The sequence below is a fragment of the Ambystoma mexicanum genome, chromosome 11 (genome assembly GCF_040938575.1).
Source record: "Ambystoma mexicanum isolate Mex_15411 chromosome 11, UKY_AmexF1_1, whole genome shotgun sequence".
NCBI classification, from domain to species: domain Eukaryota; kingdom Metazoa; phylum Chordata; class Amphibia; order Caudata; family Ambystomatidae; genus Ambystoma; species Ambystoma mexicanum.
In genome coordinates this window covers 1,026,918,903-1,026,938,409 of record NC_090934.1, presented here as the reverse complement: position 1 = coordinate 1,026,938,409, position 19,507 = coordinate 1,026,918,903, and the positions used below count along the sequence as shown (strand labels likewise).

Genomic DNA, 19,507 nt, shown 5'->3' with positions numbered 1-19,507 from the left:
GGCTCAAGACTGTTCGTTTGCATCTTGGAACACTCGCGGCTTTTTTCATCTGTTCAACACCCCATGGTCTGACGACCTACAGGTGATATGTCTGCAAGAAACTTGGTTGCGCGAATCTCCATTGTTACCTGATTTTGAAGTTGCACTGAATCCAGCCTCGAAGGGTGAAAAAGGACGCCCGGTAGCAGGGTTATTAACCCTGATCAAACGATCGTCCGGTTACTGCCTAATTAAATCAACAAACCACACGCCCTACATCCAAGTATGCGAGTTAAAGAAATCCACTGACAAATCTTCGTCAGATGACACATTAAATATAATTAATATTTATTGGAATCATCAAGCGGCGGGGACTCATTCTTTTATCGATCAAGTTTCCGTAATAATCGACAACTTGCGGGAATTTTCAAGTAGTTCAGGCACTATGCTCTGCGGTGACTTAAACATCAACTTTTTTACACCGCAGAGCGAAGCTAAAAGACGCCCCGCACAATCTTGGTTGGAAGAACTGAATATAAGAGGGTTGGAGATGTTAAACGGACACATACAGGGAGATATGCCACCTAAAGCCACCTGGCAAAATGGATCTCAACGTTCAATCATCGATTACATTTTTGTCTCTGATAAACTTCAGGATCGAATAAAATCTTTAAATGTCTGTAAAATGATGAACAGCGACCATGACATGTTGGTAACAAAATTCGACAACAAACTTGCAACACAAAGACAAAAATGGGGTTTTAACACCTTAGTCGAACCGAACAGACTACGCTTAAGACTAGAAGAACAGGATGTCGCCAAGATTTATACTCAGTTTAAATCGCACCCAACAGACATCGAATATGCTCCGATTTTGCTGCAATTCAAATCTAAGATCAATGGAATGAAAAATCGCAGTTTCCAAAGAAATCACTCCTTTGATTTAGCAGTGTTACTACGAAAGAGATCAATGCGAGCAGAAATCAGGAAGAATAATAAAGGTCCAGCAGAAGAAAAATCGCTAAAAAACAAGGCAACTAGACAGCGCTACAAAAACTGGATTAAATCCCACCGAGCCATTCTATATCAAAATGACGCTGAGGCAATGTTACGTACGTTATTATCCAAGAACAGCGGGGATTTCTGGCGAGTAATAAACAAATTGGAAGCACCACAGAAGGCGTTGGTTACATGTCAAGTAACGGAAGAAGACTGGATCAAGCATTTTACCACGTTATATGCTAAACCTCGCACTCCAGAAAGGCTATCACTATCCACACTATTAAAGTGGAACCTGACTTTTTCAAAAGCTGAAATCCGGGAAGTCATAATGAATGCAAAAAACTCAAGAGCACCGGGACCAGATGGACTGACGAATCTTATGATTAAACAGTTCCCTGCCCAATGGACGGATTTGTGCTCCGACTTGTTTATACGAATAAATCTAGAGAAACGAGTGCCGACTTCCTGGAAAACTAGTATCATAGTACCAATATTCAAAAAGGGGAACCGAGCACTACCAAACAACTATCGCCCTGTGGCACTGCTCGATGTGTTAGGTAAAATATACGCATCGTTATTGCAAAAGAAATTGATTAAATGGGCTCAATCGGCGCAAAAAGTCGATGAGAGACAAGCAGGGTTTGTGAAACAAGAAGGGTGCTCATTGAATTTGTTGATCTTGAATCTGCTAAAGATGGAAGCTCTGAGGACAAACACCAGAGTCTACGTGGCCTTTGTTGATTTCTCGATGGCGTTCGATATGATTGATCGCAATGTGCTGTGGCAGAAATTGGAAACCTGGGAGTGTCCAGAAGATCTTCTCGCAGCGATCAAAGAACTTCATACTGACACTTCGATCGCCATTCGCCTCGATCAAAAAGGTGCTTTATCGCCCAACATCAACACCTATAAAGGAGTCAAACAAGGTTGCCCATTAGCAGCAGCGATCTTTAGCTTATTTATTTTTGATATAGGTGAGGCAATCCAATCTGTTAGAGCTTTTTCACCTAAACTTAACTCAGCTCCAGTAAGCTGGTTATTGTATGCCGATGACCTTGTTCTTCTGGATCGTACACCGATCGGGCTTCAACGTAAATTGGACGCGGTCCAACAATACGTAGACAAGAACCGTTTAAAAATCAACCCGTCAAAAACAGAAATTCGGTGTTTGAAAATCTACGATCTAGTCGGAATCAAAAGAGACTAAAATATCGATGGAGTGTAAATCAGGTCAAGCTAGAGTCAGCGACCTCCGTAAAATATCTGGGAATGATCCTTAACTCTAGCATTTGTGATGACCCGTGGGTAATTGACTCCAAGAGGAAATGCAGGCAGCTGGCATGTCAAGCACTAATAATCCACAAAAAATATGGCCGTCTTTCGATACGTCCAGTGAGGAATTTTTACGAACAAAAAGTGGTCCCTATCTTGTCTTACGGTGCAGAAAATGCTTTTGGCTGCCCTCCATCTCATTGGGCCTCTTTAGAACATATGTTTTGGTCAAAAGCACTGAGTCTGCCAATAGGCCTTTCTACATTGTGTATAAGATACGAACTTGCTCTCGTGTCACTACACGCACGGATCTGTTGGAACCAACTGGTGTTACGAAAATCTAAACCCTAAGTTGGAATTCCCCAATTCAAGATCTTCCATAAAGCAAGCAATGGTGTTACCGACATATGGTCGCAATGGACAAAACGAGGTGAAGACTTGTTGTCTGGGTTTAACATCAATGCACAATCTCTCTGCGTTAACCCAGCTGGTGCCAAAGTAAAGATCTGGCGCGCAGATTGGATAACAACAAGTAACGAGCGCCTTTCCGCAAGTGCGATGAAAGATGCGCCGGCTGAAGCCAGAAGGTATAATTCGTTGCTTCCCTACATAAGTCTATTCCCAAATCCAAATGCACGAAGACTTTACATGCTATTTAGGCTGAACGCCTTCCTAACGAAGGATCGACTCAAACTGAAAGCAGGAGAAACTGACGTAAATGTAATCTGTCGTATCTGTGGTAAAGATATGGAATCCCTGAAACATCTCGTCTTATTCTGTTCGGCTCTAAAAAACGAAAGATCTATTCATCTGGGAGAATGGGCTTCAAATCACCAAGCATTGAGTGCCGAAGATTGGTGGCAGAAAATGTGGAACGGAAAGGACCGGAAATTAATCATGCCCCTGACCTCATTTTTGTCAGTAATCGAAGAGTTGCTAAAGAAATTTATGCCAAAAATGTAAATGAATTCGTGTGATTTTTAGATTTGTGATTAGTAAGAAAATTCGATTTGTCATTTAAGCCAGAGAAAAAGACGGAGAAATGGACGAAGGCTACATGGGCATTTTTAAGTAAAGCCGTGATAATTGTAAAAGTGTGAATGCGGAATCGTTGTGAAAACATTTTAAAGGTTTGATTTTCAAACCAATAAAAAATTTAAAAAAAATAAAAAATAAGGCTAGCCTTAAAGCACTCATGTACAAGGCAGCTTTCCTGGTGGCAGTCCCATCAATAATAATTGGTGAACTACAGGCCCTTTCAGTTCAAGACCCATTTGTCACAATTAACAAAGATGAGGTGGTTCTGCGCACTCACCCACGGTTTGCGCCTAAATTAATTTCAAAGTTCCATGTTAACCAATCAATAGAACTACCCAACTTCTTCCAGAACCCCACTAACGTGGCAGAAAAAAGCCTCCACAAACTTGATGTGAGGAGAGCAGTCGTATATTATCTGGAAAAAAACTAAACCACTAAGAAAAATTAACTCGTTTTTCGTTTCAGTGGCAGCTGGTAGAGAAAGGGACCCTGTCTCTAAACCGGCCATCTCAAAGTGGATTATAAACTGCATCACACTGTGCTACACTCTTGCCAAGAGAGATCTGCCCTTCAAGACCAGAGCACACTCTACTCTGTGCACTGGGGCTTCCATAGCATTAATTTCAAATGTTCCTCTCAAGTCCATTTTTGTAAAGCAGCAACCTGGAGTTCTGTACACACCTTTACAAGACACTACTGCCTGGATACTCACTGTAGGTCTGATTCTCAGTTGGGACAAGCGGTATGAAGACATCTCTTTACTACTGTTCCTTCACATATCCCACCACCATCTCTGGGTACTGCTAACTAGTCTATGCACAGCATGTGATTCTAAGCAGATTCACAAGAATCAGAAGACATGCATTACTTACCGTATCTGCTTAAATTCACATGCGCCCAGCCTTCCTCCCCTCCTGGAGTAGAAGGAACATAGACATCTTACTCCTTTCTCTCTCTGTACTCACTCACGATAGTTCTAAGGCTCCCTCACGGCAGAAAAAACACAACCAGAGTGACCTCGACACGTGAGGGATTTTGAGTACACTACACGTCACGGTGGGGATAGTGTTACAAGCACGTCGTTGTTGAGTACCCCCTTTCAATCCTCGAATGACAAGATGCAATACTCTGCGATTACCACTAGATGTTGGACTATATGCACAGCATGTGAATCTAAGCAGATGCAATCACCAGAAATGCTATTACGGTAAGTAAATAATGTCATATATTCACACTCCGGACAAACCAAAGGGTGCAAATAGCAATCTCCCCCACTCAGGGGGGCATACTGGGCCAGTTAGGGCCCTGAGACCTCCCCTTCCACGGGCTGGTGCGGCTCGTTGACAGTCCTATACACCCCACTGAGTGGGGGTGAATGCTATAATAATCCTGTGTCCTATCAAGCAAATATATACACATGTGCTTTGACTTCTCACTTTTATAATTCTTAAGTCTTGCAATGTAATGTCAATTTTTTTTTGCTTTTCGTAAATGATCGCATTACCATATCAAATTATAAAACAAACCAAATGTAGTTCTTTTTGCCTTTCTGTCGCTGTAGGATTGTAGGGTCATTGTACGGATCGACTCCTGGGAGTCAAACTCTCTGTACCCCAATGGGCACTTTGTGCGCGTGCTGGGGAAGATTGGTGATTTGGAAGTGGAAATTTCGACGATACTGGTGGAAAACAGCATCTCTGTTTCGCCGTTCTCAGAAGCCCAGGTCAGTCGTTTTTGCACTTTGCTCTTTTCTTCACTACACCTGGTACTTGCCCAATGGCAGGATGCTTTAAATGTCGATAATGTTTACGCACAGCGCCTTACGAGAGCTGATCTTGACTTGGGGGTTTTGTCAGTTCTCCAGTATCACTTGTGTACTACATTAACATACTTGGGAAGTTCCCACGCATCGGGTTGGAAACCCAACAAAATCTTCACAAAGAAAGAAATCTGTGGTTATTCTCAATGGCGCCTAACGTTTTTCTGTACTGGCCCTTAGTTGAAGTAGGGCAAACATTGTCTAGCCTTTCACTTTATACTAGCCCATCACAGAAATGGGCCAATAAATATGTCCCACCACAAAGGGATTTTTCATGGTTGTGTTTAATTACAACCTTCAGCAGTTCTTGGTTGTAAGGAGATTCATTATTTGAAAAAGCTTGAGCTGCAGCACTCCAGGATGTTTTTTTACACTTAAAAGGAAACCCCTCATGAGTTGTCCCCTTACTGTTGGATTTACAGGGTAATTCATAGAAATTTGCACAAAAGTGGTGCACGCGGCTGGCGCACAGCGTGCCCGTGCGAATGTCTGCGCCAGCCGCGTGCGCTAAAATTGATTTCCGCGCACAGCGTATTCATGGATTTTCGCATCCAAAACCAGCCGTGGCGCAGAAACCCTGCAGCAGCGCCAGTTATGCCCCCAAGAATGCCCTCGCGCAAGGAAAAGCCTTAAAAATCCCCAAATAATCGCAAAGGGCTGCGCTAACCCTGGACCAGTTCACAGGGCTGGCAAACAGCAAACGCCAAGCGGGGAACGTGTATTTCAGTGGTTCGCGGGAAGTTCCACACGCGATTGTCCTGTGTACGTGGGAAGTAACACACGCAAAAGCAGCAGGGTACGTGTATTTCAGGAGTGCGCGGGAAGTATCACACGCGATTCCATCAGGGTACGTGTATTCCAGGGGTGCGTGGGAAGTATCACACGCAAAAACAGCAGGGTACGTGTATTTCAGGGGTGCGCGGTAAGTATCACACGCAAAAGCAGCAGGGTACGTGTATTTCAGGGGTGCATGGGAAGTATCACACGCAAAAGCAGCAGGGTACGTGTATCTCAGGGGTGCGCGGGAAGTATCACACGCAAAAGCAGCAGGGTACGTGTATCTCAGGGGTGCGCGGGAAGTATCACACGCAAAAACAGCAGGGTACGTGTATCTCAGGGGTGCGCGGGAAGTATCACACGCAAAACCCGAAGGGTACGTGTATTTCATGGGTGTGCTAGAAGTATCACACACGATTCCATCAGGGTACGTTGTATTACAGGGGTGCGCGGGGAGCACCACACATGAATTGCACGTGTGGGTCCTCCTAGGTGTTCCCTCTACACCCTCCACGGCCCCTGCAGCCGGCCCACACCACAGGGGCCTACCCTGCACATGTCCTGCAGGCACCCCATCCACCATGGCCATGCCCCCCAGCCAACCCACATGTCACCTTGCACTACTGCCCACCAACGCATGTCCCCCTGCACCCCCAGCCACCAGGGGCAGCCTCTACCAGGCCCCCACCCATGTCTCCATGCACCCCCACCCCCCAGCCACCAGGGACAGCCTCCACCAGGCCCCCACCCATGTCTACCACCACCCCCACCCCCCAGCAGTGCAGGGGCAGCCTCCACCAGGCCCCCACTCATGTCTCCCACCCCCCCACCCCCCAGCAGTGCAGGGGCAGCCTCCACCAGGCCCCCACCCATGTGTACCACCACCCCCACCCCACAGCAGTGCAGGGGCAGTCTCCACCAGGCCCCCACTCATGTCCCCTATCACCCCCACCCCCCAGCCACCAGGGGCAGCCTCCACCAGGCCCCCACTCATGTCCCCTATCACTCCCACCCCCCACCCACCAGGGGCAGCCTCCACCAGGCCCCCACTCATGACCCCTATCACCCCCACCCCCCAGCAGTGCAGGGGCAGCCTCCACCAGGCCCCCACTCATGTCTCCCACCACCCCCACCCCCCAGCAGTGCAGGGGCAGCCTCCACCAGGCCCCCACTCATGTCCCCTATCACCCCCACCCCCCAGCCACCAGGGGCAGCCTCCACCAAGCCCCCACTCATGTCCCCTGTCACCCCCACCCCTCACCCCCCACCCACCAGGGGCAGCCTCCACCAGGTCCCCACCCATGTCTACCACCACCCCCCAGCAGTGCAGGGGCAGCCTCCACCACGCCCCCACTCATGTCTCCCACCACCCCCACCCCCCAGCAGTGCAGGGGCAGCCTCCACCAGGCCCCCACTCATGTCTCCCACCACCCCCACCCCCCAGCCACCAGGGGCAGCCTCCACCAGGCCCCCACCCATGTCTACCACCACCCCCCCACCTCCCAGCAGTGCAGGGGCAGCCTCCATCAGCACCCCACTCATGTCTCCCACCACCCCCACCCCCCAGCAGTGCAGGGGCAGACTCCACCAGGCCCCCATTCCTGTCTCCCACCACCCCCCAGGGGCAGCCTCCACCAGGCCCCCACCCATGTCTACCATCACCCCACCCCCCAGCCACCAGGGGCAGCCTCCACCAGGCCCCCACCCATGTCCACCACCACCACCACCCCCACCCCCCAGCAGTGCAGGGGCAGCCTCCACCAGGCCCCCACTCATGTCTCCCATCACCCCCACCCCCCAGCCACCAGGGGCAGCCTCCCCCAGGCCCCCACCCATATCTACCACTCCCCCCACTCCCCAGCAGTGCAGGGGCAGCCTCCACCAGGCCCCCACTCATGTCTCCCACCACCCCTACCCCCCAGCAGTGCAGGGGCAGCCTCCACCAGGCCCCCACTCAAGTCCCCCAGCCAACATGTTACCACAATGTAGATCCCTGGCCCTTATGGTCAGCCTCCAAATGCCAAACACCCACCCGAGTATTGCATCCACCCACTTCGAAATGGCAAAAACATGATAGAAGCCCAATTGCAAGTTTGGAAATGAACACATGTCCCTCACATACACCCAATGGGTGTCAGTGAATGTCAAAACCCATATCATGAAATGCATGAAACCAATGAGATGATACTACACATTGGCCTGGTGGAGGCTGCCCCTGCACTGCTGGGGGGTGGGGGTGGTGGGAGACATGAGTGGGGGCCTGGTGGAGGGTGCCCCACAATGCTGGGGGGTGGGGGTGCAGGGGTACATGAGTTGGACATGGGTGGGGGCCTGCTGGCAGGTGCCCCACAGTGCTGGGGGGTGGGGGTGGCGGGAGACATGCATTGTTGATCAGTAGTGCAAGGTGACATGTGGGTTGGCTGGGGGGCATGCCCATGGTGGATGGGCTGCCTGCAGGACATGAGCAGGGGTGCAGGGTAGTCCCCCGTGGTGTGGGCGGCCTGCAGGGGCCGTGGAGGTTGTGGAGCGTACACCTGGGAGGACCCACACGGCCAATTCACGTGTAGTACTCCCCAGAACCCCTGAAATACACATTCCCTGCTGAAATCGCGTGTGCAACTTCCCGCGCACCCCTGAAATACACGTACCCTGCTCGCACTGGGACAATCGCGTGTGGAACTTCCCGCGCACCCCTGAAATACACGTACCCTGCTCGCACTGGGAAAATCGCGTGTGGAACTTCCCGCGCACCCCTGAAATACACGTACCCTGCTCGCACTGGGACAATCGCGTGTGGAACTTCCCGCGCACCCCTGAAATACACGTACCCTGATGAAATCGCGTGTGGAACTTCCCGCGCACCCATGGAATACACGTACCCTGCTCGCACTGGCCCATTCGCGTGTGGAACTTCCCGCGCATCCCTGAAATACACGTACCCTGATGGAATCGCGTGTGGAACTTCCCGCGCACCCATGGAATACACGTACCCTGCTCGCACTGGCCCATTCGCGTGTGGAACTTCCCGCGCACCCCTGAACTACACGTACCCTGATGGAATCGCGTGTGGAACTTCCCGCGCACCCATGGAATACACGTACCCTGCTCGCACTGGCTCATTCGCGTGTGGAACTTCCCGCGCACCCCTGAAATACACGTACCCTGATGGAATCGCGTGTGGAACTTCCTGCGCACCCATGGAATACACGTACCCTGCTCGCACTGGCCCATTCGCGTGTGGAACTTCCCGCGCACCCCTGAAATACACGTACCCTGCTGAAATCACGTGTGGAACTTCCCGCGCACCCCTGAAATACACGTACCCTGCTGAAATCGCGTGTGGAACTTCCCGCGCACCCCTGATATACACGTACCCTGCTTGCACGGGGCCAGTCGCGTGTGGAACTTCCCGCGCACCCCTGCAATACACGTTCCCCGCTTGGCGTTTGCTGTTTGCCAGCCCGGTGAACTGGTCCAGGGTTAGCGCAGCCCTTTGCGATGATTTAGCGATTTTGATGGCTTTTCCTTGCGCGAGGGCGTTCTTGGGGGCGTTACTGGCGCTGCTGCAGGGTCGCTGCGATTCTCTGCGCCACGGTTGGTTTGGAAGCCTAAAATCCATGAATACGCTGTGCGCGGAAATCGGTTTTAGCGCACGTGCCTGGCGCAGTCAATCGCACGCGGACACTCTGCGCCAGCCACTTGCGACACTTTTCTGCAAAATTCTATGAATTACCCTCTTAGTTGGCCAACTCGGTCTCACGTCCCGCGACGTGTATCTCTAGACCTCGAGGGAAGCAAGAGAGTGAATTACGTACATCAGTTACATATATACAAAATGCATATTTTTTTTTATTTTTTTTAATTTATTTATTTGACTTATATTCAGGAAAAACCTGTAATTTTGTCAAAGGAGTGTGGCACAGTTTTGTCCTGCAATTTGTTCCTCTTGATTTCATTGAAAATGAGTTCCTCGACAATGGTTTTTCACAGATCCGACTTATTAGAGTGCTTGTGGGAGACCTCCGAAGTCATCTGACTGGTGGTTCTCCTAGCCATGCTCTGCTTCAGTAGGTTCAGTGGGCCGGGCCTCGTTTATCTGTTTGAAAGCCATTTCGAGTAAATTTGTCATGGCTATTGTCCACCTAGTGGCTTCACCGGCGATGAGTCTGTTCCACAAAGTTTCTTCTTGAATCATCCAATGATTCGTGATCAACGGTGATAGGTAGATGATTCTATTCTGTTTCGTGCAGGGGCAGTTTAGGATTAAGTGTCTGATCGTTTCCACAGTGTCTGCGCTTTTACATAATCGACATACTTGGTTTTCTGCCATATTTCGAATGGCGAGTATTGAACTTTGAATAAAAAAATATGTATTAAAAGCAACATAAATTGAATCAAAAATAAACAAACAATAATAGAAATTAAAAAAAAAACAGCAGGTCTGTGAAATAATACAAAACCACAAATCATAATGCAAAGGAAAGGTGTCCAAAGTCACAGTCCACAAAAGTAAATCCAATGGAAAATTAAAATCGAAAACCATTGCTCCATGGCGAAATCATAATAAAAATTGAAAATCCAAAAGTCAACTATGTACAGATAAACTATCTAGGGTCCATGATCCCAACCGAAGAAATGAAACCTATCTAATAACACTACCTAAAAAAAGAAATATATACAAAAATGTGGGCCATTGTCCAAAAGGTCCAAAAAAAATGCTAAACCATAGGAAACCTAACACTAACTATAGAACTATTTACAAGGGCAGCGGGCTAGTCCGACGGTTCACTTCGGGATGTTCCGGGCCAGGGCATCATCGAACTCCTGCTCAATGTCCCGGAGGTGCTCCTCCTGCATGGCCCAGAGGGTCCGCAGGGCCGTCCACATGTTCCCCCCCAAACTCCCTGCGGATTGCCTCGAGGCACTCGGTACGCCTCAGGGCTCTCCGCATGGAGTTCTCCGCCCTCACCATCGTGAGCCGTGCCTCTTCCGCCCGCTGCCGCTCCGCATCTATGGCGTGGCCCAACCGCTGCCACACGGAAGACACTTCCCGTCCTGGGTCCTCCTGCCCTCCGGCCGATGCCTGCCCCTCCGATGTGGAAGGCCCCGAGCCATCATGGCTCCCACCACGTTGCTGCTGCTGCGCCTCTGCCCGTGCACTGCCTCCTGCTGCCTGCAAATCCTCCACTGGCAGGGGTGCAGTCGTTGATGTGGCCACCCCTGCTGGACGTCTGACTCCCGACTATGGCAGGGATGCCTGCTCCACCAGCCTGGCCGCACCGTCGGAGGCAGCTCCACAGGGTACCCAGGTGACTGATGGGTGGGAAGATGGCACAGAGGACGACTGGCGCATAGGGGGTTCAGTTGAGGAGGGGGTCGTAGCAAGGCCCATCAAACGTAGGAATCCGGCCTGGGTGACCTGTCCCAGTAGGCCGACGCGGTCAATGAGCCATTCAAGATGACGTGCAGTCTCCTCATGAAAAGACTGCAGGTTACCTCGCATGGCCCGTTGACGCAACGCCACACCAGTCAGGACGGGCTCAACCCGGACCCGGATAGCCACGTCTGCAGGCAGAGGAAGGCCAGTTGTCGTGAGCACATCCCCTGCCTGAAAACGGGTCTGGACGTACGCATCCCTGCTGGTGCAAGATGATGCAGTGACAGGATCAGAGACAGGATTGCACACAGGCACCTCCGCGGCGACCTGTGCTGCCTCCGGTCCCTGGTCCTGCACTGCACCACTAGCACCATTGGAATCCCCACCTCCAGACCCCGTCTCTGTTGCTTGCACGGCCTCCTCCTCCACCAAACCCCCCACCAACCTGGATGACTCTGCCATCTTCCCCCATTGGGCCCTGTGGGGTCCCAGCTGCCCCTTCTGCTGCCGAGGAGTCCAACTCCGACCTCCGCCTCTTGGACCTCCCCCCGGCAGCTGCAGCCTGCGACGCGGCACCGGACTCCTCACTCCCCGACAAGATCACAACCTGGGAGGGGAGCCGGGCCTTGCGTCTCCGGCTGGCGGTGCGATCCCCGCCGCTGTGCTCCACAGCACCTTCTCCGCCCTCTTCATCAGTTGACGCTGCAGACAGGGAGAAATAAAACACAGGCATCAGGGCACTGTACAATGGACACATACACACATGACAGTTGCACATGAGTTGCATTGGCAAACCTCAGACATGGCATCACAATCGGCAACACACATGTCATTTCAACTTGCACACATGAGCCACACCACAGCCACATCGCAACTGCCAGCACCATCCATACACACACAACAGCATGAGCAGGCAAAGGTGAGCCAGGCATCACATGCAACACAGGGAGTGCACTACACATGCACGCACACCACCACACTTGCATGCATGTGTACACCTCAGCCAATTGTCGCAGTGTTCCGATGGGCATCCATGTCACATCTGCCAATCAGGCTTCCACATCCCGCTGTCACATGCATCCATGTTGCATCACTGTTGCACCCTTGTCAAATACACACACATGCACATGTACACAGTGCTGATACATGCAGCTGAAAACAACATACATGCGTGACATCACAAACATGCCCACTTACATACACATTCATCCAAACATGTGTGCCCACACAACTGCATTTGGCATGCAAGCTTACACACACAAGCACCATCCATGTCTCACACATGACAGCCCTCGCATGTGTTAGCCTCACTGTCCTGTACACCCCCACCCATACTCGGCCCCATACAAACAGATGTGCAACCGGCACACTACTGGCACATCACCACACGCACAGCTTATAATCATGATGCATGTACACTTACCGCTCGACTCCAGACGGGTCTGCCTCTCAAGGACCTGGACGTGGAGCGCTGGGGATATGCGTTCCATGACCCTCATCTGATCTTCCGACAAGTGGCCCTGGCGCCCCTTAGCATCTGCTGCATTCAAGAGGCGCCGGGCCTTGTTCAGGGTCCTGGACCTGAAGTCCTCCCAGCGCTTCGCGGACTGCCACCCCCTCCGCGTTGATGGCAGTCACGATGTCCGTCCAGATCCGAGTCCGTCCTTCCTTGTCGGCGCGCACACTTCTGTAGAGGGCATCATACTGCCCCAGGACTTGCTCCACCAGGACACCAACTTCCCTGGCACTGAAGCTGGTGCGACCTCTGCCTCTGGCCGGGGGTTGTCAGTGGTGCCAGATGTTGCCGTGCCCGACATGACAACCCCAGAGGCAGGAGTGGGTGGGCAACTGGGTCCTGGGGCTGGGCTGTGGAGCGATGGAATCCCAGTCGGGAGTCTTCGGTTCCAGCAGGGGTGGTCACAGCAACAGCACCCCTGGCTGATGTGCAGGCAGGAAATGGCAGAGCACGTGGGCAGCAGGCAGTCAGGCAGCAGCAGATGGCAGGTGGGAGCGTGCTCGGGGCTCTGGGGGGCAGTAATTCGGCCTTGTGGGCAGGAGCGTGGTCTTCCATGTGCTTACGCATGGCCAGCTTGATACGGAGTGATTTGGCACGTGAAAATCCTGCACGTCTGCGTGTAAATCGAGGAAAGCCCCTTAGCGCGTATGCACGTCAGCACGCATATGCGATTTCATTGGACCAAAGGCCCTTAGCGCGTAAGCGCGTCTGTGACGTGACGCGCGCGGGTGTTTCCCTCATTACACGTGATGACAGAGCACACGTGGATTTCCACCAATCGCGTGTGAAACTTCCTGCGCACCCCAGAAATACACGTACCCAGGCCAATCGCGTGTACGCTCACTTCCCTCCGATTACACGCGATGACACTCGGACGTGCAGTTTTACCACGTGTGCTCGCATATGCGATTACATTGGCCCAAAGGCCAACATGCGCAGCTGTGACGTCACAGCATGGCCGTAGAGAATGGCGCGTGTAAAAAAAAAAAGAGATACACGTCCGAGTGTCAAAGCGCGTAATTGGTGGAAATGGCCTCATCGCGTATGCGCGTCTGTGACGTGTGTATAAAAGGTACGTGTAGAACGCCATTTCCTTGTACATGCTTTTCGTGGAGAGCGAGTGGGTGAAATCTGTACTTCTTGTCGGTTCACACGCTATTTACTTCACAGCGTGTCCAGTTCATACTCCCTGTTACCTCTGACAGCTTTTTCTCTATTCCTCTTTTTCCTGGGCCTGTTTCCTCAAACAGCGTTCCCTTCTACTGTTGTCCTGTCTCCTCAGACAGCGTACAATTCTTCTTTTGGCGGGGGTGTTGCCAACGCACGCACACACGCCTGGCAGACGGTGAGTCGCGCACGTATTTAACATCTGTGCTTGCCCCGTGTGACGCATACCCCTTCAGAGGTCATTCTAGGCTGCGTGTGACACGCATACGTTCATTCTTGTGTTTCTGGGTGCCACAGCGTAGTGCAGGTTTATATTTCCACGCACGTGGTCTAGGAGGGGTTGCGTGCACCTTACTTCCCTTTTTTGGGGTGCCTGTGCGTTGCGTGACCCGTCATCTTTCCCCAGGGGTGACACACAGCCTTGCTAGAGCACTAGGGTACGATTACCATCTGGTACCCAACCCCTTTGACCCCCAATTGCCCAGGACAATAGTTCACATCGACTCCCATACGCACAATAACATCAGTGCCATGGCTGGGAGGCGACCAAGCCGTAAGGGTGGCAAAGGTGGCCGAGCCCCAAGTGGTGGCCGTGGTGGATCAGGTAGGGGACGTGGCCGTGACTTACAGGGTGCCCCTAGCCCCCCATGTGTGGAGGAGCAGTCAGGGACACCCATGCCCCCCCCCCCCGGTTGAGGTTAACGTGGCTGACACCATCCATGCTCAGCCCTTGTTGGACCAGCCCACTGTGGAACCAGACCTGCCACAGGCTGACTCCATGGCTGACTTCCAGGTCAGCAGGTCTAGGCCACGTGCGCCGGTGAACATTGGTGTCATCAGGCCACGTGGATCAGGGGCAGCTAGGTCATCTGCTGCCCCGCGTAGGCAGGCTGGGGAGGCTGCAGGGGCAGCTGCGGCTCCATCCACCCCAACTCTAACACACCCAGCCAGGACAGTGTCGGTCCAAGTCCATCATACTGACATTCCCCCTGACACCATCACACTTGAGCTAATGCCTGCACCAACTCCCATGCTGAGTGTGCAATCCCACGCTCCTGCCCCTAGTGTCCAGAGCGGCCTAGGACACTCAGGATCCCCACCACCGTCCAAGCGGAAGAGGAAGAGTGCTCGTCCAGTAGAGGCTGATGTCCCAGACACGGCTACACAGTCCGGCCCGTCAAGGAAGCCCAGCTTCAATGAGGCCGAACTGAATGCACTTGTAGAGTATGTGTCCGCACATGACCGCGAAATGATGATTGTTGCAGGATCCAAGACCACACCTGCACAACGTCGGGCACACTGGCAGACCATTGCGGACATCATAAATGCCCTTGGAATCGTGAGGCGCACAGCTAATGAATGCTACAAGCGCTGGAATGACCTGAAGCGCAGGGCAAAGAATAAGCTGGCCTCAAGTCATGCCGCAACTCTAGTGACTGGAGGTGGGTCTCCAGCAGACGACATAGAACTCACTCCACATGAGCAGGTTGCTGGGACCTACGTCACGGAGGAACAGATCCAAGGCGTGGGAGAACTGGCAGATTACGAGGCATTGTCCGGTGAGTGCACATGCATGTGTGTGTCATCCATGTGCATGGTGTGTGTGGGAGGGCTTCTGTTTGGGTGCCAGGTGAGGGTGTGTGCGCCTGAGTGGTTTGGGTCACCCATGTGCCTCTTCCTATACATTCTTGGCACCAGCATTTGGGTATAGCAGCATCCCTTCTGCCAACATTAGACATCCAGCCCAACACCACGCCAGTTGCCCTTGGAGTGTCATCTTGCCACAACATTGTTGCTTATTTACCTCTGTTTATTCAGGCAGATTGTTTGCATACCACCACTTTTACTCGGGATTTCTCAGTCGTATTGTCACATGTCTGACATGGCTATGGTACAGTGGACTGGCTTAGTTTCCTGGACATGATTAGTTTAGACATGTCCCTGTGCTATTGGACCATTTTGGACTGGCTGCTGCAGGTTAAACATTTGAACCATTTCAATGAAAAAAATAATTACATGAGCAAACTGGACTGAATGAACAATTGGTGACCTCCTCTCCCGCTTCACTTCATGGCTAGGGTACATGCCATCTGTGTGATGGCATGTGTATTTGACCTGCCAATCACTGGCCAATGTGTGATGCCACTGCTAGGCAGCATGCAGCAAATGTGTTCATCTTCCATCTTGGTGTCATCAATGTGTGGTATCTGCCTCCCCTTCACACGCAGTGACAGTGCATGCATGGGAGGGTTTTAGTCATGTGGGACATGTGTCAATCAAGTACTGTTTCTGTAGCCTCTCAGCCCTAATTGTGTGCCATAGTGCTAATGCCTGTTTCCATTTTTTTCCTTTTATGTCTTTGCAGGGGATGATGCACTTGATACTGCTGGGGTTGTGGAGATGGTGCAGACCCAGGAGTGGTCTGAGGGCCCACCGACCACCAGTGAGGGACGTGGTGTGGTGGTGGGTGAGAACCCACAACTGCTGCAGGTCGTGCTCTCAAGAGGTGTCTCTGGCTGCACCTCCCCCGAGCTGTATTCAGGTGTCGATTCGGATGAGACCTATGTGCCGTCGCAGGTGAGTGTTCCTAGGAGGGATTCTGTTCTGTCCGACCCACCTACACCAGAGTTAGAACCCTCAATGGGGATGTCAGTGTTGGCAGGTACGCCTTTGGTGGTTACGGATGCAGGGTCACACTCCACGACATCTGATCCTGTTCCTGGGCCAGCAGATCAGAGGGGGAATGTAGTCCTGCAGCCTCAGGCAGTGCCGGCACAGCAAGGCGCAGTTTGCCTTGTCCCAGACGGGTGTGGTGCCCGCCGACGTGGTGGCCGTACGCCACCTGGCAATACCGCATGGGAGCAATCCATATACGGTATGGCAACCCAACAGGCAGCATCATCAGAGATGATGGCTCAGGCCATGGATAGGGTGGCCACTTCCATTGTCCCCCCCGAAAGGCTGATGGAGCGACTACAGCAGGCAACCGACTCCATCTGCCAGTCACACAGGGAGGACATGTTGGCGTCCGACAGGGACAGGCGGGCGGCACTGGTGGCGACTCTGCAGGAAGTGATTTCCATAGAGTCCCAGGGCCATAGGGAAGCCCTGAGGGTGGAACTCCTTCACCTCAGGACGACTCTTGTTGAGCTTGAGGCTTCAACAAACAGAAGGACAGAACAGCAGCTGGAGCGTCTCACACGTACGCTCTCAGCTGAGATGCAGGCAACTAGGGCGGAGGTCCGGGCATCCCGTGAGTTGTTGCATGGGGACCTCCGAACACTTATCCTCCAGAATGAGACCTACCGCACCCGCATGCTTGCAGCCATGGAGGAACAGACTAGGGCTTTGCGTGGGCTGCCTCCCATAGTGCCACCACCTCCTGATGCAGCTGCAGAGGGTGAGGAGAGCGACAGCAGTGATACTCCCACAATAGGGTAGCCGTGTAGGCCATGAGCCCATGGAGGTGTTTTTTTTTCGCAAGATCCACAAAGGTGGGTTTTGGTGTGCACCCTGTCCTCAGACCTCCTGGGTGGCCTCCCCCACCCCCCTGGGCCCATTGATGGCCAGTTTGGATTTTTTTTCTATTTTTTTTTATTTATTTTTTTTGGGACAGTGTGTTGCCTTGTGTGGCTCCCGTGGGCATACGCTGCATTGTGGCTGGGCACATGCAGGCTTGACATGAATTTGGTTCAGATGCTTGGGTTTTTGTGTGTCACACCCCTCCTGCTTCCCGTTTCCATGGGCTTGCAAAGGGTGTGCCCAAGTGACATTGACGTACATGGTGACATTGGACTCCCATGAGCTGTGTGGGCAGTCTGTAGTCAATACTGTGTATACATTCATAGTGCATATTGTTGTATTGTACACTGCATGGTGTATTGATATGTGCCTCTGCATCCATCTCATCCTCCTAATTTGCAGGTCCATTCCTCATGTCTTCACAATGCGGTCCACCTTGGAACTGGAGTCCATGTTGTAAGCAGTGCACCTACACTCTTGCGTGGCGCTAACACTGTATACTTGGAAGTGTTCGGAGGGCTGGCATCATCAGGTAGTGAGGCTACCAAATTTTTAAGTCTGTAATGTCATGTTTAAGGTAGGTTGGAGGTTGTGTAGGTGATTGGTATTCTTGGTAAGTATTTGGTAATGTGTGTTGTAGGTCCTGCATTACTGTGAGCATTTCATGTGTGGACATGTTTCCATTAGGGACACTGTAGCTGGTGACACTTGGGGCATTTTGTGGGGATTAATTTATTTACTCACATTGCATGACATGCCATGGTGTGTTGTGTGGCCGTGCCGGGGAGGGGTTGGGTGACATGGCACTGTTTTCATGTAGTATTTTGCGAGTGGGTATTCATTTCTGCAGCATGGAAGTGTCTTGATGACACTGCATTGGTGGTGTTTGTGTAGGTAGGGATGCACACATTGTGACACTTCCACATGAACAATCTCAGGCTGCTATGTTTCTGACGGTTGACTGTCCCTTTGTTCGTCTTAATTGTCAGGTCGAGTCATCATTGCTTATCAGATGGTATGTGCCAGGGCTGTGTGCACTCCACTGGGGTGTGATTTCTATGTGAAGTAATTAGCCACCAGCTGCGCACGGGCTGCCTCACCCCGTGCCCTCTCCCCTCCCATGCGCAGCGGGCGTGCATGTGGTTGGGGATGTGGGGGCCCCACCATGTCCACAGCCAGGCCCCGGCGTGTTGCAACATTGTGCAGGACACATGCTGCCACTATGATCCTGCACACTACTGGGGGCGCATATAACAGCTGCCCGCCAGAACGGTCAAGGGAGTTAAAGCGTGACTTGAGCACTCCGAATGTGGGCTCCACTATGCCCCAGGTTGTAATATGGGCTGTGTTGTATCTTACCTCTGGAGGCGTGATGGGGTTCCGAATTGGCGTCATCATGTGGGTGCTCAGAGGGTAGGCACTGTCCCCTGGTGAGGAGGTGATGGGTATCATTAGTGGGGTAGTGACATAACTCTGCATCTGACATGCATGCATGTGCAGTGGCATTCATACTCCCCAAGCAGCCATGTATCGCCATGCCGCCCAGCTTCTAGGTCCCGGCTTAGGGTAGACATTCGGGAAATGAAGCTGTCGTGGGTGGACCCTGGATAGTTGGCATATACTGAGGTGATGAGTCCCTTAGCATTACATACTACCTGGACGTTGATGGAATGCCAGTGCTTGCGGTTCCTATAGATGTGCTCAGATTCCCTGGGGGGATGTAGTGCCACATGGGTGCAGTCAATGGCACCTAGCACTTTTGGGAATTGTGCCACACCGTAGAAATCGAGGGTGGCAGCCTGCCTTTCTGCAGGTGTCCTGTGCAGGTATATGTGCCTACGGACTGATGGCGTGCAGTGATGATGTTCAAGACCTAGTGTAGGCAGCGTGACTGCGTGGCCTGTGACACCCCACCCACTATGGCACTTGTCCGCTGAAATGATCCTGTGGCCAAGAACTGCAGTACATTGAGGACCTTCTCCATGGGGCCTGAGTGCTTGGGAGCACAGGGTGGGTGATGTGAGGTCATCCTCCCACT

General features: G+C 52.1%; 1 protein-coding gene across 5 annotated transcripts in view; it reads left to right on the top strand.

Moving 5' to 3' along the window:
* Positions 1-19,507, top strand: part of DIS3L (DIS3 like exosome 3'-5' exoribonuclease) — a 1,101,103-nt gene that overhangs the window by 513,912 nt on the left and 567,684 nt on the right. For all 5 annotated transcript variants that reach the window (XM_069624265.1, XM_069624266.1, XM_069624267.1 and 2 more), the window contains one exon: positions 4,853-5,014. In XM_069624265.1, the coding sequence (XP_069480366.1) occupies positions 4,853-5,014 (162 nt within the window). The remainder of the gene's footprint in view (positions 1-4,852; positions 5,015-19,507) is intronic.